Consider the following 23,358-nt stretch of genomic DNA (forward strand, 5'->3'; position numbering starts at 1 on the left):
CTCAGTCCACCGTGGGGTGGGAGCGTGCGCCGAGCCCAGCCTTGGAGAACTCTGCTCTAGCCTGTTACACCGGCCCCGCCTCCTGCGCAAACCCGCAGCGGTAGGTTTGATGAGCACCAGCCCTGAACCGGCTGACTGGCCAGAGTGGTGGCCAGGGGGTCGGCCGGCCTGGTGGAGGAGACCGTGCTTTAGGAGTTGGCCCCAGGCCTCCAGAAAGCTCATTTGTGGGAGGAAGGACACCGCTTGGCGTTCCGGAATTACCAGGGGTTCAGACAGGCGGGGTGGGAAGTGTAATCACCGAGGGCGGCGCATGGGCCCGCTGCTGCAGCCTGGGCTATGACCCGGGCAGCCTCACCTCCTTCAGTATCCTTTGGAGTCCTCGGTGCCACCAAGAGCCAACCATGCCTGGGTGTCAGGTACCTTTTTTTTTTTTTTTTTTTTTTTTTCGGTACGCGGGCCTCTCACTGCTGTGGCGTCTCCCGTTGCGGAGCACAGGCTCCGGACGCGCAGGCTCAGCGGCCATGGCTCACGGGCCCAGCCGCTCCGCTGCACGTGGGATCTTCCCGGACCGGGGCACGAACCCACGTCCCCTGCATCCGCAGGCGGACTCTCAACCACTGTGCCACCAGGGAAGCCCCAAATAAACAGACCGATTCTTTTTTTTTTTTTTTTCCTTTTCTGGTCCTTTTTGATGTGGACGTTTCATGAGTTCAGGGGTCAGTCTCTGTGGGGGGCCCCGGAGAGCCGCCAGGCGCTTCCATGGCTGTGCAGGAGGCCTGCCTTCAGAGGCCCAGGTGCCACGTGCAGCCTGGTGCTCTTTGCCAGTTGTGGGCCTGGAGACAAGGTGGAGGAGGTGGGGAGTCTGAGAGGAACCGCGGAGAGACGTGAGGAGGGAGGCCTGCATCACACAGGGTCTTACGTGCCTTCAGTTTCGCGGGAGAGAAAACAGGCTCTGAGAAGTTACGAAGCTGTGGGATTGGGACCCGGGCAGGCACTTGCAGCCTCACAAGGGGCGTCTGCTGCTCGGTTAGGGCGTGCGGAAGGATAGACAGGTGGTGCGCAGGCAGGGGAAGGCGCGCGTCTCTCCCGCAGGCCGGGCCTGGCAACGTGTCGCCGTGCACGTGGCTGCCTTCAGTTCACCTGTTCTGTGGCCTCCCAAGCTTAACATGTGTACCTTCCCTTCCTTCTCCCCGTCCCAGACGTAGATGACACTTGCAGATACCTGGGCCAGCCCTGCACCCACGCTGTCCTTCCTCGCCCAGCCACCCACGGTGTGGCCACTGGCCAGGATGACCTCCTTAACCCCCAGAGGGACACTCATGTTCTCGAGGGGCGCTCATGCACTCCCGTGGAGAACGTGCTGATCTCATGCTGGAAACGCCCCAGGGATCCCAGGGGGCCTTAGAGCACCTCTGCGGTGGGGTGCTCCTTTCCGAGATGGCTGCCATAACAAGTGACCCTAAGGGAAGTTTGAGGTCCTTGCCAACTGCTCAGAACTGCCCTCCTGTGGTCATACAGACTCACTGTTCGGCTGTGACTCACAGGGTTGTGTCTGGGCCAGACCAGAGTACCACTCACAGAGGAAAATCTGAGTGTCTGCCCTGTTCTCACCTGTGCAGCCCCAGGGAGGCGGGGAGCTGTCCCCACCTGCTCTGCGTCCCTCTGTCCTCAATACGACCGCCTTGCCTTGCAGCTAAGCCCCACGCCTCGCTGTTGGAAACAAGCTCCCCCCCGGCCTCCTGGAACCGGGCTCTCCACCAGAGCAGGACTTGCAGGGACCAAAGTCCACGCTTCCTGCAGAAACCCCAGGGTCTCCCCTTGACACTTGGCGACGTCGGCTTGTGGCCACCTGCCCGCCTGCCTCTATCAGACACTGAACAAGCGGAGCCCAGGTAAGATTGTTACAATTCCTCTTATGTTGATGTTTTCTTTCTTTCTTTAATTTTTTTTGGCTGCGTTGGGTCTTTGTTGCGGCGTGCGGGGCTTCCTCTAGGTGTGGCGAGGGGGGGCTGCTCTTCGTTGCAGTGCGCGGACTTCTCATGGCGGTGGCTTCTCTTGTTGCAGAGCATGGGCTCTAGGCACGTGGGCTTCAGTAGTTGTGGCACCCGGGCTCAGTAGTTGTGGCTCGCGGGCTCTGGAGCGCAGGCTCAGTACTTGTGGCGCACGGGCTTTGTTGCTCCGCGGCTTGTGGGATCTTCCCGGACCAGGGCTCGAACCCGTGTCCCCAGCATTGGCAGGCGGATTCGTAACCGCTGCGCCACCAGGGAAGCCCCTCTTTCTTTTTGTGGGTGTGTTCTGCTCTTTTTCTGGGCTTTATGTGGCGACGGTGCTTGGCTGTCCGCGTAGTGTGTACGTGTGCACCTGTATCCTTTTGCGTCTGGTAGTTTTGTTTGTTTGTTTTTATACCGCAGGTTCTTACTAGTCATCAATTTTATACACATCGGTGTATACATGGTTTTTTTTTACTAATTGGGTTTCACGGCCCGGCGAGGACGCCCCTTCCCTGTTAGATGCAGCCCGAGGGCCTGCCAGGTGGGAACCGCCTTCCTTCCCTCACAGCACCTGCACGAGGTTGGGTCCGTGGTGGAGGCTCAGCAGTGCCTGCCGGACCAGATGGAAAAGCGTCAGGAGCCGCCGTACAGTGCGGCCCGGGCACGCTCCCCCCGGGGGTCTCTCGAGTATAGGCACGTGGGTGAAGGTACAAAGGCCCCGCGGTGGGCCTGGCTCTGGGACTCGGAATAGTGCTCAGAGCTGGGCCTTGAAGCTGGCGCTCGGCCGTCCCGGGACTCAGGGGCCCCCGCTGTGGTGACAGTGCCCCCGGTGTCAGTGTGTGGTGTGTTTGTTGTGGGAGGGTGGGTGTGGCTGGACCTCCTGCGTTGGAGCGTCCCCGTTGCTGTCCACGGTCGTGGACCCAGTACTCCAGCTCCCAGCACGTGGTCAGATTGGTGGCCAGTGTGCATTTGGTCACCCCCAGAACGGGGACTCACAACTGCTCGCAGCTGCCTGTTCCCTCTTGGGTCCTGGTTGTTAGAGGTGATTTTGGTTCTTAAATGGGGGTTCAGGGAGGGGACGTTGACCCTTCCCACACAGCTGTGACACACAGTAGAGTCCCAGACGCTGAGCCTGGGAAGGTGATCTGGGGGCTGAGGAGGGATGTACGTGTGTGTGCATGTGTGTCAGTCTCGGGTATGTGCGTGTGTGCAGGTCTGCACCCTGATGTGCACACGCGTCTGTGTGTGCGTGTGAGGTCGCAGGAGCTGTTCCGTGCGACACAGCGGTCAGGCTTCAGCGGGTGAGCCCAGCGCCTAGAGGGGAGGGTCTGTTGCTGCACAGCTCGGTTCCCAGCTCCGAACTCCACAGCATCCTCTCGGAGCTTCTTCCCCGTCCGCATGTGGCCCTGGGCCCTCGTTCCCAGAAACTTGTTGGAGAGACTGGAGGGTCACGGGCCGTGCAGCTCCCTTCTCCGGGACCGGAAGGGGCCTGATGTCCCCGGAGCTCCCGCCGGCACCTCCAGGTCAGGTCCCGGCCCCTGGCGGCGGGGTGGGAGCAGCACAGACACAGACCACGAACACTGGGCGCAGAAGCTTTGCTGCCAGGGGTTGATTGTGCGCCGCTGGGGACGTGGCCTCAGGCCCACTTGCGTGGTGGCACCTTTGGGCCTGTGGGTCCCTGCTGCCTTGTGGTGAGTGAGTTCAAGGATCCTTCCTTGGGAGCGTGTTTCGCAGGTAGATGTGGGGAGCCCCGGTGTGTGAGAGTCCAGAAGGAGGCGCCGCGGCCTGGGCGTCAGCACCGGGGGACTGCCGCCTGACCACCCGCTGTGTCCCGAGGGTGCGCCCTCCCTGCTGGGCCGCAGGCCTCAGGCCCCGTGGCTGCTTGGGGGCTTGTCGAGGTGCGGCCCTGGGGCCCTCCACTGGTCCGAAGGGCTCAGAACCTCTTTCTTCCCCCGTGGAACGGGGGCAGCGAGCTGGTAGGATGTGGCCCCGCGTCACAGGGACCCCGAGGCCCCACCGAGGGGTGAGGGGTGGGCTTGGCCCTCTGCGGCAGGTGGGCTCCCCATGCCTCCCTGGACGAGGTAAATGGGGTAGACGCGCGTGTTCGCAGTTTGCTGCCAGGCCCCGGGCACACTCGTATTTCCTGAAGGCGTGGCTGCTTTGCTCCTTTCAGGAGGCCCCTCCGTTGGGGGCTGCATGGCCGCGCCTGGCCTCTCCATCCACCCTTCTTTACTCAGAGCCCAGAGCTCGGAGGGGCGGCTCCTGCAAGACCCAGAGGTGACACCTGTGGCCAGTCCTCGGGGGCCCTGAGGCTGGTGAAGAGAGCGGCCTGGGGCAGGTGCTTATGCTCTGGGCACCCTGCCTTCAGGAGTGCTGGCTGCCTGTCCCCCTCCTGATGGCCGAGGTCACAGTTCCCAGGGACCTGGCGGCGCCGTCTAGGCAGCAGGGTGTGTGCGGACCCCCCAGGACGTTGTGTGACTGGGGAGGTGAGGGTGTGCGGCCTCCCGTCAGGGACGCCCTGGAGTCGGTTGGGGTCCGGGCCTCCCACCTCCACCTCACTTTTCATCCAGATTCAGAGAGGCGTCCTCGCCGGACACTGCGGCGTCTGCCGTGACCCAGCTCCCACGCAGCCGCACACCGCGTTGGGGCGCGCTCCACTGCTCCGCCCCGGCATCCGTCCTGGACGCCGGGTCACCGAGCGGCCACGTGTCCACGTGCCCAGGGCCCCATGCGTCCTGGGCCCAGGGTGGAAGGGATGAGATCAAGGCCACGTGTGGATGCTGCCCTGTGGCTCTTGGCCTCCGTGGCCTCTGGGAGCGCCTGGAGGGGGCTGAGCTTGGCAGGCGTCCTTGGGTGGGGGAAGAGACTAGCCACCAGCCTGTGCTGGTGTCCAGCAACTTTAAGACGCTCCTGGCTCCGCCCCTCCTGGGGCCCCACTGTGGCCAGGAGCCCTCGGTGATGTGGTGACGTGGTGGGTGCTGAGGCCTCCACAGGGTGAGATGTGGGGACAGTCACCGGGCGTCACCTCCTTGAGGGCATCGGTGAGGTCAGGACCTGCCGAGACAGCCCTGAAACTGCCCCCAGGACTCCGTGGGCGCCGAGGGTCGTGACGGGCGTGTGAGAGTAGCACCGTCCTCCCCCAGGCGGTGGGCGGGCAGCACACAGGCTTGGCTGGTGTCCAGGTGGTGGACAGATAGCTGGTGCCTGCTGCGCTCTGAGGGCTGGAGGGTTAGCTGGGGATGGGATATGGGCCCGAGTGACAGCCCAGAACCACAGCCACTGCATGTCCCAGATGGGATGTGCTGGCAGTGCTGGGGGAAGAAGCAACATGTCCTGGACCAGGGGAGGGCAGCCGGGTACAGGGGAGGGTCATGGGGCCGTGAGGTGCTGAGCTGGGGGTGGGGGAGAGGAGACGGGGCGGCGTCTGTACCTGGCATCTGGAGCCTGGCTGTCCCAGCGCTGCCACCACTGGCTCAAGGCCCCAGGGGACTGGCCGAGGCCACCCTGAAGCTCCCCTGGGTGCTGACGGGCCCTCATCCCTCTCCCCGCTCGGTGAGGCCCGGGAATGTGGCCTGGAGTTTGCAGTTGGGGGCCGTGTGCTGGCAGGCTGGTCGGCAGGGCAGGAGGTGCACCTCCCTGGTGGTCGAGGTCCCAGCTCCCCCATCCTCCTGCAGGAGGGGGACTTCAGCCACATCCTTCCTTTCCCATTAGCCCTGAGGGAGGCTGAGGCTGGGCCCGGGTGGCCCCCCCAGGGACCATGTCACGGGCCTCCTTCTGGAAGGTGGCAGAAAGGACAGGCTGGCAGGTGGCATCCTCGGCCAGTGGGGTCAGCGTGGTCAGAGGGGAGGGTGGGCCAGTGGCTCCCACGAAGGGTTCTGAAGCGGGGTAACGCACCCCAGGTCACAGCTCTTCTCTCGTGGAGACTTTTGCTTGCCCAGCCCTGCCACGGAGAGCTCACGAGATCCAGCTTCTCCATAGAGGAAGGGTCTGGAACACTGCGTGGGGGGCAGACACGGAGAGCGAGGCAGGGGCTTGGCCTTACCCTGATGACCTGCCACCTGGGCACAGCCCAGCAGGTGATTCTTGTCAGCTTTTAAAGGCCTGTGGCGACTGGGAACAGCAGGGGCCCGTGGCACTGATGGTGGCCCGAGACCACCGTCCCTGGGTGGATGTTTCATAGGGCCAGGTGCCGGCCTGGGGGCTGAGGGCACACGCTGGGGCACCAGGCAGGCTGCCCGGGGAGGCAGAGGCACGCCTCGAGCCAGCAGCGGGGAGAGCGGCTGCAGCACGGGGACCGGGGTGGGGGTAGTGGGGCTTCACCCCGATGGCATCCAAAAGGCCACCTGTAGGCCACCACGGCCACCTCTGGGCCCCAGCACCAGCCCCATTCAGACTACCCCGGCCGGGGAAGCTCAGGACGGTGCCCAGCCTGCCGGCCTCAGGTGGACCCCGTCCCAGGACGAGGAGGTGAGCGCCACAGGCCAGCAAACCTTGGCCTGAGCTTGTCGCAGGGTAGGTGGCCAGGCCGGCAAGTGAGGGCACAGGTCGAGGGGAACAGGGTCCGGGGGGCGGGCAGGACCAGCAGGGGCCGCAGCCCAGCCCACCCCAGACGCGGAAACGGCCTCTGCGGGGCCCCGAGGCCAGCTGCTCTCTGAGCCGGAGCTGCCTGGGGACGGACACGTGCCCGCGGACCTCGAGCGGAGGACGGTCCGGTGGCCGCGCTCCGGCTCTCTGCCTTTAGTATTCACTGAAGGAGACGCACCAGCCAGGTGGCTGGAGATGCTTTGAGACATTTTATTTAAATTGTTTTTAAAGACAGCAATAATTTATGCCACGAGCCAAACGAGGGCGCCGATGAGCGTCTTGTGAACCGCCTGGTCGCTGCCCTGGCTCCGCGCTCTGCCACTGCCGGGGTGGCCCTGCTGGGGGCGCGAGGTGGTGGGCTTTGGACCAGGGACAGCAGGGCCGAGGCCAAGACCCAGGCGGGAGGCCAGGAGCAGACACAGCGCCACTGCAAGTGGCCGGGCATTGTGATTTCTTCCCGTGATTATCCCAGTGACCCTGGGGAACGACGAGGTGACCTGGGGACGTGGCCACCTCGGTCCCCGCACACAGCGATTGCCCCGTCTCTCCTCTCCTCCCCCTACCAATCCCACAACCGTTCGTTTTTTATTGTTTTTTTAAAAAATATAATTCTGTAAATGTTCCATAAAAATACTATTATTCCTAGTCAAACACAGATATTGCAATATGAAGGGTAACTGCTCTGTCTTTGCTCTAGAAAATGTGAAAAGGTCATCACACCGGATAATATAGAAAAGTGTGGAACCTCTAGGTATCACAAAAGCCAGTACCGAGCACGCGACGGGGAAGCGTTGCCAGGTGCTGGGCCGGGGCCCCCTCCGCGCTTCCCTGCTCAGTGCCGGGGCCTGTGGGTGCGGCAGGGCCTGAAGGGTCCTCTCTGCAGGGAGGACATCATGGCTTTGAGACACAGCGGCCACACTCCGTCCCAGTGGCCGGCCCCCCGAGGCCACCTGCTCAGCCCGACAGGGACGCGGCCTCTCCTTCTGCAGCAGTGAGGCTCCACCTGGCCCTCAAGGCGCCTTCCCAGGCAGGCCTGGGCCCAGGAGCTGGTGGGGCGTGCTGCTGGCGGGGCGTGTCCCTTGAGGCGGGAGGCATGGGCCAGTGGCCGCGCCTTCAGTTCTCGGAGAGAGACAGGGCCAGGGCAGCCTGGAAGGCGGCCTCCTCGTCGATGCTGTAGTCCTGGAAGACAGGGAGTGGAGCTGGGCCGGGGACGCCAGGGCCTCCCAGGGCGACGCCCCCGGCCCTGGTCCTGTCACCTCAAATGGACCGGCTCTGCCGCGTCCAGCCTCCCCGCCCCCCTTCGGCCCCGCACGGTCGTGGGGTCCCGGGCGCTGCGGGGATGGTCTGGCTGCCCGAAGGCCACCGCGCCCAGTGACTGAGGGCTGGGCGGACTGCGTGGGCTGGACGCCCGGAATCGGAGCTGTCCTTTCCCCTGAGACTCAAGAACGGGGCTTGAGATGAGCAGAGAAGCCAGGGATCCCCGTGGCATCCACCCATCGGGACCAGGCACAGGCGGAGGGAGCGGAGGGGTCGACTCCACAGGGTCTGGCGCCTGGAGGCTGGAGGCTGGCGGGGGATGAGAACAGCAGGGCTGGGGGCGCACGGGAGGGAAGGGCCTGCAGGAGGGTCTGCAGGTGGGGACCGCAGGTGGGAGAGGGAGAGGAAGAGACGGAGGTTTTCCCGGCGAAGAAGTCCCCGTGGCTCTTCCCCGCGGAAAGGGCCTGTCCCCCGTGGAGGGGTCTGTGTGCCGAGGCCCCGGTGCAGAGCTGGGGAGATGGTGGCCCTGCGACGGCACCTCTCCGAGAGGAGGCCCCGCGTGAGGAGAGCTCGCTGGCCCAGCGGTGAGGGACCCGCAGGACAGGGGGCCGCTGCGGGCCTGGTCTGCACAGCCCCAGAGCCCCCGGGCCTCTAGTGGCCACGTGGACCTGCCCAGCACCGGCACCGGAGGAGGGGAGGGGAGGGAAGGGGAGGCACCCACCACGAAGGTGTCGTAGGAGAACTTGTGCCGGTGGAGCAGGTGCTGCAGGAAGTTGGCGCTCTTGTAGCTCGGGTCGCCCCAGGGCATGGCCGAGCAGATGGGACACACCTGGGACAGAGCAGGCCAGTGAGCCCACAGGGCCCGGGAGGGCCGGGCGAGCGGGCCGGGCGGGCGTGTGGGCGGGCGTGCTCACCACGCGGCTGGGGTCGCTGCGGTGGCTGTCCACGCAGTGCTTCACCAACTCCTGCTGGTCCAGGTTGCGGGCACCACAGTAAGGGCAGGCGAAGGTGGACCTGTTGGGGACGGCGCTGGGGCGGGGGTGGGGGTGAGTGGCGCTGCCCACCTTCCTACAGCCCGGCCGGCTCGCCCTCCCCTGCCCTGTGGGCCGTAGCTGCCGCGGGGCCCTGCCCCCATCTGCACATCCCACTGCGACCTCCCGCCACCTAACCCCGGGCCCCCTGCTTCCCCGACACGGCTGCCCACCCTGAGAGGAGGTGTCTGTCCAGCCCCAGCCTATCTGGGGACCGTGCGTCCCTGCTGGGAGGTGAGCCGTGGGGGCCTGGCTTGGGCCCTCCTGGGGTCCCCTACCCACAGGGGGCGAGGCCCTCCGCCGGCAGCCCTCCCACCTCCTCATGGTGGGGCCCCACTGCCCACCCCACGAGGTAGGCCTGGAGCTGCCCCACAGAGGGGCCCCGGCGAGGCGGCCTACCTGGGGATGGGCTGGGACGTGGGCACCACAGGGACGAACTTGGGACAGCTGGCCATCTGCTCCTGGACCTTCATGCAGGAGGCAACGTGCACCCTCATCTTGGCCAGTGTCACCTGGGGAGGAGAGGAGGGGAGGGGCCGGGCAGCAGGGCTGGGCCTCTGGCTCCCCATGCCCCGGCCCGGCAGCACTGCGGAAGTGGGGCCCAGAGGCCGAGTGAGGGAGACACAGACTCAGGACCCCGAAGGCTGCAGATCCGCACCCAGAAGCAGGCGCTCACGGCTTCACGATGGGGCCACGCGGGGGGCAGTAGGCCTCTGGTCCCTGGGGAGCTGCAGGCGAGGGGCGGCCCACGAGGGGACAGGGAGGGTGTCTATTTGGGAAAAAAATACCCCTTGTAATGGGAGCCAGCAGGCAAAATTCTGGACAGTCGAACGTCCAGCAAACTCTTTACCAAGAGGTAGGAAACGGAACAAGATACAACCTTCTCGGCTGCCCGAGTGGCCGTCCTGGCCGAAGGTGGGAAGCGGCTCAGCACAGGGCAGGGGAGGGTGCCGGCGCAGAGAGCAGGCGGAACGACCTGGGGAGGACGCCCGGCAGCCCTCCCGGTGGCGGTGGCGCACACAGGAACCTAGTTCCCAGAACTGCGGAGGCCGAGAGGGAGCAGGCGGGGCAGCTCCGCCTCGAGGGGCCCTCCTGACGCCGGCCCGCCCCGGCTCTGCCCAGGGCTGGGACACTGAGCAAGCCTGCCACCCGGGCCCGCACGAGGCCAAGGGTGGGGGCCGCCTCACACAAGAGCCAACAGCCTGCTCCGCTCTCATGCCGGGAGGGAGGGGCACGTGCGCCTGCAGGAGGCCGCGGCAGCCCCTCACGGCGGGCTCACGGTGGCCCCTGGACAGTCTGACCTTCGACCTTGAGGACAAAGCAGCAGGGCTGCTGCCTGCTGTGATAACTCAGAAGAACTCGTTGACCCGAGCGATGGCAAAATCTGAAAGCCTAAGTTCAAACTCCGTTCCCGGGCTGGGTCCCCCACAAAGTGGTGTGCCCGCCTGAGCGGGCAGCGGGTGCCGGGACAGGGTGGGCTCAGCTCAGCCTGTGTCCCTGCGCCAGCCACAGCCCGGAGCCCAGGCCACACGCAGGGCCCGCAGGAAGCGAGTGGAGCGGCGGGCTGCCCAACAGGGAAGGGACGTGGCCCCCGCCCAGCTCCCCTGCGAGCCCATCGGAGCCCCCCGGGCCAGGGAGGCTGCGGTACCTTCTTACTGCAGCCCCGGCAGGGTGCCTTGTAGGACGAAAGCTGCTTCTCCACGTGGGCGGCCTTGTCCACTTTCTTGGGGTCAAAGGGCAGGCGGCACAGTGGGCACAGGGGGGATGGCACCTGCAGACACGGCTGGAGGCACTCCCCGCAGAACCTGCCGGGCAGACATGGGCCTGAGGGCTGCGCTCCCCTCCGTCAGCAGTAGCTTCTGGGCCAGGGTCCTATGGGTTGAATGGGCACCGTCTGTCCAGAAGATGACCCAGGTCGCTGCCCAGCTGTGGGCTTCTGGGACACTCCTGCCGATCCTGCGATGAGGGCTGAGCTGCAGCTGTGACCCCCGCCCCCCAGGTCCCATGCTGGCCCCGCAGCCCTGGTCCCAGCAAGAGCTCTGGCTGCAGGAGGCCCAGGGCCCAACCTGTCCGTCTCACTGCCAAGCGGTGATGATGCCACCTCAGGGGACTCCAGGACATCATGGGGGACCCTGGAGACCCTCTACCCACGAAACTCTGGGGAGTAAAATCACTAACAGTGGTGAGAGGAAACCGCAGGGCCCCAGGGCCCAGGACTCATTGGATGGAGCAGGGCCAAAGCTGGCCAGGGAGTGTCACCAGCCTTGGGACAGTGCCCTCTCCGCAGGCAAGAAGGGCTCTGGCTCGGCCTGAGCAGAGGCGTGGTGGCAGAAGGGCTGCGCCCCTCTCGGCCCTGAGCTCTTGGCCGTGTCCGTGGAGACGCCATGTCGTGAGGTACAGGTCCCGGCACCCCGTGTGTGCTTGGCCCCGGCAGCTGGCGTTTACAAACACCGCAGTGCCACAGGAACGCACACTGCCCGGTGGGCAGCGGGTCGAACACTCTCAGTGGGGGCACGAAGGGCCAGGAGCCTGACCGCAGGACCAGCTCGGTCCACCTTTGCAGGAAGCGCCAAGGGGACCGCTTAGCAGACGGGAGCCGTGGAGCCCAGAAGAGCACACGCTCGGCCCCAAGAGAAAGGCGGCAACTTGGCGGCCTGCAAGAAACCCACGAGGTGTCGGGGTGTGCACCGCTCTGCGTGCGTCTAGCAGGCTGGGCCTGCGGCTCACCTGAGCTCAGGGGTCCCTGTTCTTTTGCCTCAGACTTTCACCTCATTTTAGGAAGAGGCAGCCACAGGTGATCCCGAGGCCCTCCTCCTACACGCTGGCTTCCGAACAGCCACCACTGGGTCGTCACCGTGGGTGTCACTGTTTGCACACAAGGCCAGGCTGGGCCTGAGGCCCATCAGAAAGTGCAGGGTTCCTGACACCCTGTTCCTGCACACCTGTCAGTCGAGGGCCCACCAGGCACTACCAGCAGCGCCCACCCCGTAGTGCTCCAGCACGTCCTCCAGGGCCGTCCCTCTCACTGGCCTCACAGCCGGGGCAGGCCTCGCGTGCCACCCTGGCGCTGGAAGAAAGCGCTGGCTCCATGGCCCCCACGGGGAGGCCGGGGGAGAAGCCGCACAGGAGCGCTCACAGCAGCACCGGTCACGAGAGCTGTGGAGACAGCGCAGTGTCCGCTGACGGGCGAGGGACACAGAGGAGGTGGCCGATCCTTACGATGGGACACCCCTCAGCCCAGAGGGAGCACGGCGCAGCTGGATGCTGGCGCTCAGAGGACCCCGAAGACGTGCTCCGTTCAGGACAGAGGTACGGAGGCTGGAGGCAGCCCCGGCAGAACCAAACACTGGCCCTCAGGGAGGCCTCATTAGAGGGTCGGAAACAGCTGGACAGGGCTTCCCTGGTGGCGCTGTGGTTAAGAGTCACCTGCCAATGCAGGGGATGTGGGTTCGAGCCCTGGTCCGGGAAGATGCTGCAGAGCAACTACGCCTGTGCGCCACAGTTACTGGAGCCCACGTGCCATAACTACTGAAGCCCACGTGCCTGAGCCCATGCTCCGCAACAAGAGAAGCCCCCGCAACTTGAAGCCCACGCACCGCGACGAAGAGTAGCCCCTGCCCGCTACAACTAGAGAAAGCCCGCGTGCAGCAATGAAGACCCAATGCAGACAAAAATGAATAAAATAAATAAATTAAAAAAAAAAAGAGGAAGCCATACAAGGCTGAATTCCTTTATAAAAAAAAAAAAAAGAAACAGCCGGGAAGCTTCTGGTTCCGGATGTGGCTCACCGCCCAGGCCGTCCCCTGAGTATGACAAGTCACTGGCTCTGTCTGGGGCCCTGGGGACTTCACGGGAGCGCTTCCACACTCTCCACAGAGGCACCTCCTGCCTCTGGGCTCCTGCTCAAAAGCCCTCCCTACGACCTGTCCCCTTCTGTCTCATGCTGGAGCATGAGTCCCGGCCCCTGGCAGGGCTGCTGTCACCTCCAGAAAACCTATTTTGTGAAAGGAGACTGCTACAGTTAGGGAGCTGGGGGTGGGGGCGAGGGGTGGATAACCAGACCACCGACAAACTTTTTAGGAGAGATGTGAGTCTTCAAATCTTTCATGTTCATTTGCACACATGCCTTCAAAACACCGGAAAAGAAACTTATGGAAAGTAAGAGGCAGAGATGGAACAGCTAGGAGGTTTGTTTACACCAGCGGGTAGAGCCAGGGAGAAGGTCTTTTTAAGGCAGAAGCTGAAGAAGAGGCTCTTGCAGGACCAGCCTCAGAAACAGGAGAAGAGGGGACAGATTCTGCCAAGAAGAGCATGGGGAAGCGGGATTTATAGAAGAATATGCTTGCACAGCAGTTTGTGTATTTCTGTATTCTGAAAACCACCTTTTAAGAAAAGACTTATTTGGAAAAAATAGAAACCAGATTCGTGCTGACCAGAGGCCTGAAACACCACAGCCCAGGGTTGGGTGAGTGTTGATACAACCCGAAGCCCGGGAAAGGCTTTCTAAAGTTGGGCCTGGGACAATCGCTACAGCTCTCCCAGGGATGGGCTGGAAGAAGCTGAACACACTTGACAACACCCACTGCTGTGTGCTGACAAGAGAAGTGCTGTGCAGGGGCTGCCCCTGCCGAAACGCCACACACAGCATGAAAGAGTGAGGCACAGCGCCTTCAGGACAAATCAGCAGTGCTCTCCCAGTGTGGGCAGGTAGGTCCCTGTGCTGCCTGCCAGTGTGTGTGTGTGTGTGTGTGTGTGTGTGTGTGTGTGTGTGTGTGTGTGTGTGTGTGTGTGTGTGTGTGTGTGTGTGTGTGTGAAGGCTTGCTGGCTCCTGACACGGTTCCTGCCACCTCCCTGGGTGAGCTGAGCAGCACACACACCCAGCGGCTGCAACTCCCTCTTTGTATCAGGAACCTTCCAGGTCATCTGCCTTTGTTTGCAAAACGTTCAAAGACCGAGCCTGGGTGAATCTCGGCCCCACCTCCTCAGCAGCTCTGCTGGCAGCCAAGCCCTCCTGCCCCCTCTCCCCACCCTGCTAATTTCACTCAAGAGCTGTATTTTTCAGCCACTCCAGAGAGTTGGAGAGCCAACACCCTAATCTCAGCCCCCTCCCAAACAGGCTGGCAGCTCCCAGAAGCCTTGAGTGCAGCACTTGGCTGGGAGGAGAGCCACATCCGCAGGTTTCTGTTCCTGAAACAACCCGGCCCTGGCACAGCCGGAAACCCTAGCAAGATGTGTGGCATCTGGTCCCCCGAGGGCTAGCCTGCCTGGCTGCTCAGTGATCGATGTGACCCAAGTTCTCCAACAGAACAAAACAGCACCAGACTCCAAACAAGCCCCTGCCCAAACTTTAGGGAACTCCTCTCTTCTGCGGTCAAAAGAAGCAGACAGCGGGTCCAAAACAGAGTTGACGGCAAAAGGCACAAGGCATTTATTTACAACTGCCCACTGCAGTCTCCACGGGACCAGATGGAAGGCGACCGGCGCAGAGGTCGTGCCCGCTGCCCTGTGAGTCCCCGGGGAGGCTCATCTATTCCGGCAGCGGCCCCGGGCACTGCCCGTTAGAGATCGGGCAGGGCTGCAGGTCGGTCCTGTCTGCCGACGGGGTGATCGGATCGAGAGCCCGGGGCGGGCGGACGGGCGGGCAGGAGGCTGGGCTGAGGGGGATGGACGCGCCCAGAGGGCAGAAACGGCCCTGCGCGGGGAGACCCGCGCCTCCCGAGTCCTCGCGCGCCGAGGCGGCTGCAGAGCGCTCCCCGCGGCGGCGCCCGACCCCGCGGCCTCCCGGAGGCCGGCGCACTCACGTGTGTCCGCAGCTGCCGATGGCCACGGGCCGATGGTAGACTTCCAGGCAGATGGGGCAGCTGTACTGCGCCTCCAGGCCGCTGTCGCCGCCCGCGGGCCCGCCCGGCGGCTGCCGCTGCTGAGCCGAGGCCACCAGGCTGCGGAACATCGCCATCCCCGGGGCCCGGCCCGCCGCCGCCGCCGCCCCTGTCCCGGCCAGGCCCGGCCCGGCCCGGCCTGCGCGTCACGGCCGCGCCGGCTCCGAGTTGACGTCATAGGGAGCGCCCGCCCCCGGCCTGCGCGTCATGTGCGCGCCGGCGTTGGGATGACGTCATAGGGAGCGCCCGCCCCTCGCCCGCGCTTCACGGCCGCGCCGGCGCCTTGATGATGTAGTCAGGTCGCGCCGCCGCCGCCGCCGCCGCCGCCGCCGCCGCCGCCGCCCCCGCCCCCCCGTGATACGGAGCAGCCATGTGCGAGGTGGGCGACGACTATCGGGAGCCCGCCCCCGCGGGGCCGCCGCCGCCACGGCCCTGGTAAGAGTTGGACGGCCGCACCCGCCGCTTTCTTTCCGGCGCTCCCGCCGACGGCGAGCCCTGCCCCGAGGGGCCGGCCCGCGCTTTACGCTCAGGGCCCCGGGAAGCCAGGAGACCGCCGAGGGCGGGTCCCAGGAGCCCCGGAACCTGAGGTCGGGGGTGGACCTCACTCCGCAGCACTCGGAGAGTGCCTGGCAAGCCCGTGGTAAACACTGTGCGCTCTCTCACCTCTAATTCTTGCAGCCAGTGGGACGGCTTCGCCCCTGACCAAGCTGTCCTTACAGGGAGGCGAGGAAAGTCGGCCTCCCTGTCTCTTCTACTCACTGGCTCCACTTCTCCCTTCCAGGGCCGCAGAGAGCGAGTTGGCTCTGTTCTTGTGCCAGCCCCTGAGAGATTGAGCCCACTGAGCTGGCTTTAACAGACTGAAATCTCCCTAGGGCCCTGGTATTTCCCCACAGTGGTAGTTTGGATAAGATACAAGCCGTGGTTTGTGTGGTTCCCCCCCCCCCCCGCCCCGCCCCGCCCCGGGCCCCAGTGACCTCTCGTACAACAGTTTGGGGTGAGAAACAGGCTACGGTCTCCCTGAAGCCCCCGGGAGAGGGTTGTAACCTGTGTTCCTGTTCTCTCCCCCCCCCCCCCCCCCCCCCCCGCCCACGTCTCAAGCCGTGAGCAAAAGTGTGTGAAGTGCAAGGAAGGCCTGCCTGTCGTGGTGATCCGAGCCGGAGATGCTTTCTGCAGGTGAGGCATGGAGGTGGCAGGCGACCTGGTACACACAGTTTCATTCAGTAACCAGTACTGCCCCCATATCTGTGGCTTTGTTTTTTTAAAAAAAAATATTTTATTTTTTATTTATTTTTTGCTGTGTTGGGTCTTTGTTGCTGTGCACGGGCTTTCTCTAGTTGCGGTGAGTGGGGGCTGCTCTTCACTGCGGTGGCTTCTCTTGTTGCAGAGCACGGGCTCTAGGTGCGCGGGCTTCAGTAGTTATGGCTCACGGGCTCTAGAGCGCAGGCTCAGTAGTTGTGGCACAAGGGCTTAGCTGCTCCGCGGCATGTGGGATCTTCCCGGACCAGGGCTTGAACCTGTGTCCCCTTCATTGGCAGGCAGATTCTTAACCACTGCGCCACCACGGAAGCCCTGTGGCTTTGTTTCTTGCTTTTGAAAGCATCTTACCACTTTACTCCTGCTTCTAACATCCTGCTGGCGTGTCTGTGTGTGTGTGCAGGTTTCTTGTGTGAGTGCCATTCTCCCATCATCCAGCCATTGGTCAGGTGGCAGGAAGGTATTGATGGAGCTTACGGGGAGAGTTGGGAGTGAACGTGGAGCGTGGTGTGTGGGAGGAGCTCTTTGGGGCAGCTGGAACGCATATAGGGGCAGATTGGAGCATCCTGGGGTCTCTGGCAGGTGGTTCTTCATGATGCTGTTTGACTTGCGAGAGAGAGAGAGGGATGGAGGGCGGGCTGTAGTCTTCTCCCAGCTCTGGGAGGACCTTTGGACAGCAGGGGCTTATTCCCAGAGAGGCCTGAGCATATTCGGTTTTATCTGAAGCTCTCTGTGGCCCTGTCACATCGCCCTTGAATCATAACTTCCAACGTCTGATCACGTTCACTGGATTCATAGCTCCACAAGGGCAGGGCCTGTCTCTCATTTTATACCTATGAATTTCTGGTGACATTGCATGCTTTGTATAGCGAATGAACGCATGTTGAATGAGTGATGGGCTCACATTTTTAAATTGGTCTTCCAGAGTACTGGATTCTGCTTTCTAAGTTTCCGAAAGAGAAACCGAAGGGACGGAATAAGTTGTTTTCCCCAGACTCTCTCATACTTGCCCATCTTTGCGGGGGGGGGGGGGGGGGCCTAGTAGACTTGGTGTGTGCCATCAGGAAATACGTTTTAGGCAAGGAAGTCACTGCTTTAAGCACGTAAGAGCATCTAGAAACAATGATCTCTCCAGTCTGTTTTGAGAACTCACAGATAAGAAGAGAGGCCGCAGCGACTCCTTCTGGGCCCAGAGCTCCCCCTCCCCCGCTTGCCGAGTCCCGGGAAGAGACGGGAGGCTGATCTTCCAGGTTGCAGGTTCTGCAAGCTAGGTTTTGAGCAAGTTTCCTCAGTGACTGGAGAGGCTCAGCACGTCGGAAACCCTGGCCTGGCCCGACCCACAGGGCGCATGTGGCTTCAGGAGCCTAGTGGTGCTGGGGAGACATGGGTGCAGCAGCCACGGGGTCCTCTGTGCCGCCGTGAGCATCTGTGTCTGCTTGAGGAGCCTCCCCGGGCCCTGACCTTCCAGGAGTCACTCCCATGGCTGGTCTCCTGGGGTCCCTGGAGCCCCAGTGATTTGCTGCTAAAACCGAGTTGTTACCATCCACAGAGGTGCCTCGGGGTGTTTGGTCGGCATTTTGTAAGTGGTGCCTGCTTGGGGTTGGGGGGACTGCTGTGATACCAGCACGTGCATACAGGAAGAAGGAAATAGATATGGGGGCAGAGCCCCAGGCTTGGGGCCGCTCTGCTCCCTGCTGCGCCGGGCACTGTTGTCCACCTTGGCTGCCTGCTGGGGAGCGAGCTTGCTCTCTCTTTCTTCCTTCCTTTTCCTCCTTTTCCTCCTTTCCCTTTCTTCCCTTTTTTCCTTTCTTTCCTTCTTTTCTGTCTCTCCGTCTGTCTTTCTCCCTCCCTTTTTTTTTTTGCTCTCCCTTCTGTTTCTCCTTTCCTTCCTTCCCATCTTTCTGTCTTTTCGTCTCTCTCTCTCTTTCCTTTCTTTTCTTTTTTCTTTTTTCCTTTTTTTCTTATACTTCTTTCTTTTTTTTATATTCAGCATTTGTTAATTTATCTTGGCCGTGCTGGGTCTTAGTTGCAGCATGCTGGATCTTTGTTACAGCATGCAGACTTCCTGGTTGTGGCATGTGGACTTCTTAGTTGCCACATGTGGATTCTTAGTTGCGGCATGTGGGATCTAGTTCCCCGACCAGGGATCGAACCTAGGCCCCCGGCATTGGGAGCGTGGAGTCTTACCCACTGGACCACCAGGGAAGTCCTCGTTTCTTTGTTTCTTTTTTCCCTCCCTCCCTCTTCTCCCTTCCCTTCCCTTCCCTTCCCTTCCCTTCCTTCCTTCCCTTCTTCTGATCCCTTGCGGCTTGCGGGATCTTAGTTCCCCAGCCGGGCGTGGAACCCGGGCCACGGCAGTGAGAGCGCCGAGTCCTAACAGCTGGACCGCCGGGGAGCTGCCCTGGGGAGCTTTTAAATGTGGGTGCCTGGGTCTCACCTAATACATCCTGACGTGGTCGGCCTGAGTGATTCTCATGTGCGGCCAAGGCTAAGAACCTCTGACCTGGTGAGCCCCAGGCTCAGCTGGAAGGCTGGCCAAGAATGCAGAGTCCCAGGCCCTGTTGAAGTTATGGTTCTCCGCATTTGTGGGAGCCTCCTGGGCATTTCTGGAGGCCAGTGTGGGGCTTTATGATGCTAGTCTCCTGACCCCACAGCCTGCTCAGTGCCTCCCCACGGGGGTCTTGGAAGGGGTTAGCTACTCTGCCTAGGGAAGGGTTAGGGTGGCCTTGCCCCGTGCATGCCCTTCCGCCAGCTGGGCCTGCCTGAGTAGCTGCAGTTCACAGTGGTGAGAATTGGGGGTGACCCAAGCGGGCCTTCCTGTGTGATGTGAGGCCCATCCTGGGGCAGCCACAGTTGGTGAGAACCCCTCAACCCTGGCTCCCCTTGCCAGTCTTTGGGCGCAGCCTCGACGTCAAGACACTGCTTTTAAGGGTGGAAGTTGCTAAAGGAGAACGTAACCCGGCGGAGCGTCAGGCTGTCCTTCTGCGAGGCAGGGGTGGACAGCTTCCCCATCCTCACGGCGGGCGGTGGCCTGGGCGGTGTTGCCGCAGCTGCTGCTGGTCTGTCTTGCAGGGACTGTTTCAAGGTCTTTTACGTCCACAAGTTCAGAGCTGTGCTTGGAAAGAACCGGCTGATCTTCCCAGGGGAGAAGGTAGGGTGTGGCGCCCCCTCCCGCAGGCGGCCTGTCCCGGCCGCCTCCCGCACACCTGGACTTGGGGGGTGGCCTGACGTCCGTGGGCGGGGATGGGGCATGTTGGGGGCGCAGTGCCTCCGGTGATGTTCCTTCTCCCCCAGGTGCTCCTGGCGTGGTCCGGGGGGCCTTCGTCCAGCTCCATGCTCTGGCAGGTCCTTGAGGTACGCCTGCACACCGTCCTGCACCCAGGCTGTGCCTGGTCGAACTCCAGGGTGGGGGGCTGGCACTGAGGGGCTCTTGCTTGGGGCTGGGGAGAAAGGCCCACTCCCCAGCTAGGACGCCCGAGGGCTCTGGGACGTGTGCACAAGGGGCACAGGCCCCCGAAGTGGTGTCCAGAGTGCCAGCCGTGTCCCGGTTTAGCGCCCCATCCCTTTGCTGGACTGCGTTAGAAACACGTTGCTGGGAAGCCATGTGTGCGCCACGCCAGAGTGCCCCTCAGAGTGTCCTGGGGCCCAGGGCCCTCCCCGCAGTCCTGGTGGTGTGTCAGGATGGTGAAACGAGCAGGCGTTTCGGGGGCCTAGAGGGCATGGCTCTGGCGGGGGGCAGGGTGGCTTCCCTGAGAAGTTTGAGGGGAGACCCGGAGGAGCCGGGGCGCGGCCGGGTGGCGGAGGGGCGCGGGGCGGAGACTGGCAAGGGGCATGGGGGCGGCGCCCGGAAGGCTCAGCTTGGGCGTCGGAGGCCTTGGCCCGCGTGGGACACACACGGATTCCCTGGGCTCTGTGAGGGGCTGTGGGGCGGTCTGTACCAGGGCTAACGGGAGGCGGCCCAGGGCTTCGGCACAGCGCTTCTGTGCTTGGCCTTCTGTGCTCGCCTCCTGGTCCCCTAGCCCTGGCCGGAGGCTGTGAGAGCAGCGGCCCACCCCGGCTCTGTCCAGCGCCTGGCTGTGGACCTAAGGCCCTTTCATGTCCACCCCAGGGCCTGAGTCAAGATTCTGCCAAGAGACTGCGTTTCGTGCCAGGGGTTGTCTTCGCCGATGGTACGTGTCGCTGCTTCTCCCGGGCCGTGGTGCTCGGTTGGGCCCGCTGACGGCTGGCGCTGTGCCCACACAAAGCCCTGGTGGGGGCGTTTCTCTCGAGATGATGCCCGTGTTTGACAGGCAGCACCGCTGCTGTCTTAAATCTCAGACCGTCCAGGTTTGGGCGGGAGCATCTGCCTGGCGTCTGTCACGGGGTCAAGGGCACTGAGTGAGAAGGGCGAGTTCTTTTCTCCCCAACCAAAACAGAGAACCCCCCCCAGCCACTCTGAAAACGACCTGCAAGGACACAGGTCAGCGTCCAGAGACTGCTTGCCTCCAGGGTGCAACGGCCTTGGCCCTGACCTTACTCTCCTTTCTGCCTGCGGTTCTCAGAGGGAGCAGCCTGTGGCCAGAGCCCAGAGGACCGAGCAAAAACCCTGGCTGAGGTGAAGCTGGTCCTGCAGACCGTCGGCTTCCCGTGGCACATCGTCGCCTTGGAAGAGGTGGGCAAGCTGTCCCTGCTAGAGCGCCCCGGGGTGACTGCTGGGTGTCCCAGAGGGGCGCCAGCCTGTTTCCCCACGTGGGGTGGGCTGGCCCTCACACACTCCCCCCCCGCCCCAAATACACACAAGGTGTTCAGCCTGCCGCCGTCTGTGCTGCGCTGCTCTGCCCGGGAGCCGGTGGGGACCGAGGGAGCCTACAAGGCGGCCGTGGACAGTTTCCTACAGCAGCACCATGCCCTGGGGGAGGAGAAGCAGAGCCGGCCCTGCCCCCAGCACCCCCAGGGCCGGGCTGGGCTGCCCACAGCCAGCCAGACTGAGGCTCTGTCCAGACTCTTCAACTCAGTTAAGACGCTGACGGCCAAGGAGGAGCTTCTGCAGACGCTGCGGTGAGTTCCCTGCCACCCCAGGGTGCCAGCCCCGTCCCTCCCACCCAGGTCCTGAGACCCTCTCCCCCCTGCCCCCCGGAGTTCTGGGCCTACCCTACCTGGGCCCCTGAGACCCCCTGCCCTGCCCTGCAGGACCCACTTGATCCTGCACGTGGCCCGGACCCACGGCTACTCCAAGGTGATGACGGGGGACAGCTGCACCCGCTTGGCCGTCAAGCTCATGACCAGCCTGGCACTGGGGAGAGGGGCCTTCCTCGCCTGGGACACGGTGCGCCTGCAGCTGCCCAGGGCCGCGTCCCCACCCTCCTGGCCCCTTTCTCTCGACGCGGCGTCTCCTGAGTCGGGTTGCCCGCGAGGCGGGGGGTAGCCCGTGACCCCCCAGCTGGCAGGGGAGGAGGGGGTGCTGTGAGCCGGTCAGCTGCGGGCGGCAGGGAACGCTGTGCCCCCCGCCCCCAGGGCTTCTCAGACGAGCGACACGGCGACGTGGTGGTGGTGCGGCCCATGCGCGAGCACACGCTGAAGGAGGTCGCCTTCTACAACCGCCTGTTTGCCGTCCCCTCTGTCTTCACGCCGGCCGTCGACACCAAGGTCAGCGGTGCCCGCGCCGCGTGTCGTGCTCTCCGGGAAGGGGTGGCTCTCGAGGGAGGAGGGTGCCCAGCTGGGGGTCATGCACGTGGGGGAGGAACGGTGGGGCAGTCTGACATTTGTCAGCGACGCTTTGTCTAACGACAGGGACGCTCAAAGAGCAGGGGCCCTGGCTGGTTGCACCGCAGACTCTCGGGCTGGTGGTGTAGAGAAGCCCGTGCTCCCTGCTCTCAGCGGGCCCTGACCGACCCTCTTGTCTCATTGCTCCCAGGCCCCGGAAAAGGCCAGCATCCACCGGCTGATGGAGGCCTTCATTCTCAGGCTGCAGGCCCAGTTCCCCTCCACGGTCAGCACCGTGTACAGGTGGGTGTGTGTGGGTACCGGGAGGGGGCCCTGGGAGGGAGTGGAGCCCCCCAGCCGACGGTGCCCTGTCCCCCACCCCCAGGACGAGCGAGAAGCTGGTGAAGGCGCCCAGGGATGGCTGTGCCGCCGGCAGCCCCGGGCCCCGCTGCCTGCTCTGCATGTGCGTGCTGGACGTCGACACTGCCGGTGTGTCCCTGCGCAGGGTGCCGGGGGAGAGGCGCCGGCGAGCGGGCATGGGGGCTGCGCGGCCCCCGAGGTCCCCTCAGCTCCTCTCTGCTTGCAGACAGTGCCACGGCTTTTGGGGCCCAGACCTCCTCGCAGCTCCCCCAGACGCAGCCCCCCGTCGCAGAGGCTGAGGCGCCCACCGTGTCCCGCTGCCGCAGCGGGATGGGCAGGGCCCAGCACTGCTGCAGGATGTGAGTCCCTGCCTTGTCCTGTCAGCCCCACCCGCCATGGTTGGCACCTCGCGGCTGCACGGGGGAGGGGTGTCCTCGGGCCCTTGCTGAGCCTTCTGCTCGCGCAGGGAGGAGGACGACCCCCGCGCCCGTGTGATTGAGCAGCTGTGCTATGGCTGCCGTGTGAATATGAAGGACTTGGTGAGTGGAAGCCTCTCCCCCGGGTGAGGGGGCAGGTGGGCAATGGCCTGGGTTTGTGCCACGCAGCCCCGGCACCAACGTCAGCTCTCTGTTGCAGCCCTCCCTGGACCCCCTGCCACCCTACATCCTGGCCGAGGCCCAGCTCCGCAGCCAGAGGTACTGCCCGCTCTGCCGGGGTGGGCGGGGGCGGCTAGGAGGGGTCCTTCTGGGTCTCGGTTCCCAGCGTGCGGCTTCCCCAGGGCCGAGGCTGAGCAGGAGATCCAGGAGTGTCTGCCGGAGGCCCACGAGGACGGGGCACGGCCTGGCGCGACCTCAGCGGAGCAGGAAGGCGCGGATGGGCGGGTGGCCTGTGATCACCCATTTGTATAAATAAAAAGGTTTTAATTAGAAAACTCTACAGTACGAGTGGGCAGGGGGCGCCGGGCCGCCGGGCCCCACAGGGAGGACGGTAAGAGCAGTCCTGCGCCGGGCCGAGGCCCCGGCCCTGCTGCGAGCGTCCCTAGTCTTTGTCGCGCGTCCACGCGATCAACGTCTCGGGCGAGCGGTACAGGAAGATGAGCTTGGCGTACAGCTCCTCCTCCAGCTCCAGCTCCCGAGTCTCCCGCACCAGGAAGATGTCCTGGCACAGCTTGAGAATGCGGTCCACGCACGGCAGCTCCTCGAACATGATGGAGTGCGAGATCTCGCTGAAGAAGCCGCGCACGAACTTGCCGATGACCAGCACGATGGACACGTACAGCCCCATGATCCTGCAGGTGGGCGAGTGAGCGTCGGGGCTACG

The 23,358-nt window shown here is 63.8% G+C and overlaps 3 protein-coding genes across 11 annotated transcripts in view; 1 reads left to right on the plus strand and 2 right to left on the minus strand.

The window, feature by feature from the left end:
* Nucleotides 1-1,693: 1,693 nt before the first annotated feature.
* On the plus strand, nt 1,694-22,969 carry CTU2 (cytosolic thiouridylase subunit 2). Of its 5 annotated transcripts, none has more exons than XM_032612024.1 (15): nt 1,694-1,892; nt 15,841-15,915; nt 19,069-19,147; nt 19,291-19,350; nt 20,105-20,165; nt 20,538-20,647; nt 20,777-21,033; nt 21,166-21,301; nt 21,490-21,621; nt 21,890-21,981; nt 22,064-22,167; nt 22,265-22,397; nt 22,505-22,577; nt 22,675-22,733; nt 22,817-22,969. In XM_032612024.1, exons 4-15 carry the CDS (start codon nt 19,330-19,332, stop codon nt 22,944-22,946), a joined length of 1,308 nt encoding a protein of 435 aa, XP_032467915.1. In that variant the 5' UTR covers nt 1,694-1,892; nt 15,841-15,915; nt 19,069-19,147; nt 19,291-19,329; the 3' UTR covers nt 22,947-22,969. The 5 variants fall into 5 exon arrangements, with proteins under 5 accessions (XP_032467915.1, XP_032467916.1, XP_032467913.1 ...); XM_032612025.1 differs by lacking the exon at nt 1,694-1,892 and adding an exon at nt 13,661-14,368; XM_032612022.1 differs by lacking the exon at nt 1,694-1,892 and adding an exon at nt 14,980-15,177.
* RNF166 (ring finger protein 166) lies at nt 6,766-14,969 on the minus strand. Its single transcript, XM_032612032.1, has 6 exons — nt 14,665-14,969; nt 10,512-10,668; nt 9,263-9,375; nt 8,747-8,861; nt 8,554-8,661; nt 6,766-7,754 (listed from the first exon to the last, which is right to left on the minus strand). Exons 1-6 carry the CDS (start codon nt 14,817-14,819, stop codon nt 7,689-7,691), a joined length of 714 nt encoding a protein of 237 aa, XP_032467923.1. The 5' UTR covers nt 14,820-14,969; the 3' UTR covers nt 6,766-7,688.
* Nucleotides 22,936-23,358, minus strand: part of PIEZO1 (piezo type mechanosensitive ion channel component 1) — a 54,331-nt gene continuing 53,908 nt past the window's right edge. For 4 of the 5 annotated variants that reach the window (XM_032612012.1, XM_032612013.1, XM_032612010.1 and 1 more), the window contains one exon: nt 22,936-23,326. In XM_032612012.1, the coding sequence (XP_032467903.1) occupies nt 23,077-23,326 (250 nt within the window). In that variant the 3' untranslated portion in view covers nt 22,936-23,076. The remainder of the gene's footprint in view (nt 23,327-23,358) is intronic. The other variant, XR_004346795.1, reaches the window with a different exon arrangement.

Source organism: Phocoena sinus, chromosome 19, assembly GCF_008692025.1.
Source record: "Phocoena sinus isolate mPhoSin1 chromosome 19, mPhoSin1.pri, whole genome shotgun sequence".
Lineage (NCBI taxonomy): Eukaryota > Metazoa > Chordata > Mammalia > Artiodactyla > Phocoenidae > Phocoena > Phocoena sinus.

What these genes read in the sequence shown, in the direction of transcription:
- RNF166 (XM_032612032.1), bottom strand. Translation starts at nt 14,819, where the DNA reads ATGGCGATGTTCCGCAGCCTGGTGGCCTCGGCTCAGCAGCGGCAGCCG. An exon ending in GCCGGGGCTGCAGTAAGAAG is followed by an intron (nt 9,376 to 10,511) that starts GTACCGCAGCCT and finishes TCTCCTCCCCAG; the next exon opens with GTGACACTGGCCAAGATGAG. An exon ending in TCTCCTACGACACCTTCGTG is followed by an intron (nt 7,755 to 8,553) that starts GTGGGTGCCTCC and finishes CCTGTCTTCCAG; the next exon opens with GACTACAGCATCGACGAGGA.
- CTU2 (XM_032612022.1), top strand. Translation starts at nt 15,113, where the DNA reads ATGTGCGAGGTGGGCGACGACTATCGGGAGCCCGCCCCCGCGGGGCCG. An exon ending in AGGGGTTGTCTTCGCCGATG is followed by an intron (nt 20,166 to 20,537) that starts GTACGTGTCGCT and finishes TGCGGTTCTCAG; the next exon opens with AGGGAGCAGCCTGTGGCCAG. An exon ending in CCTTCCTCGCCTGGGACACG is followed by an intron (nt 21,302 to 21,489) that starts GTGCGCCTGCAG and finishes CCCCGCCCCCAG; the next exon opens with GGCTTCTCAGACGAGCGACA.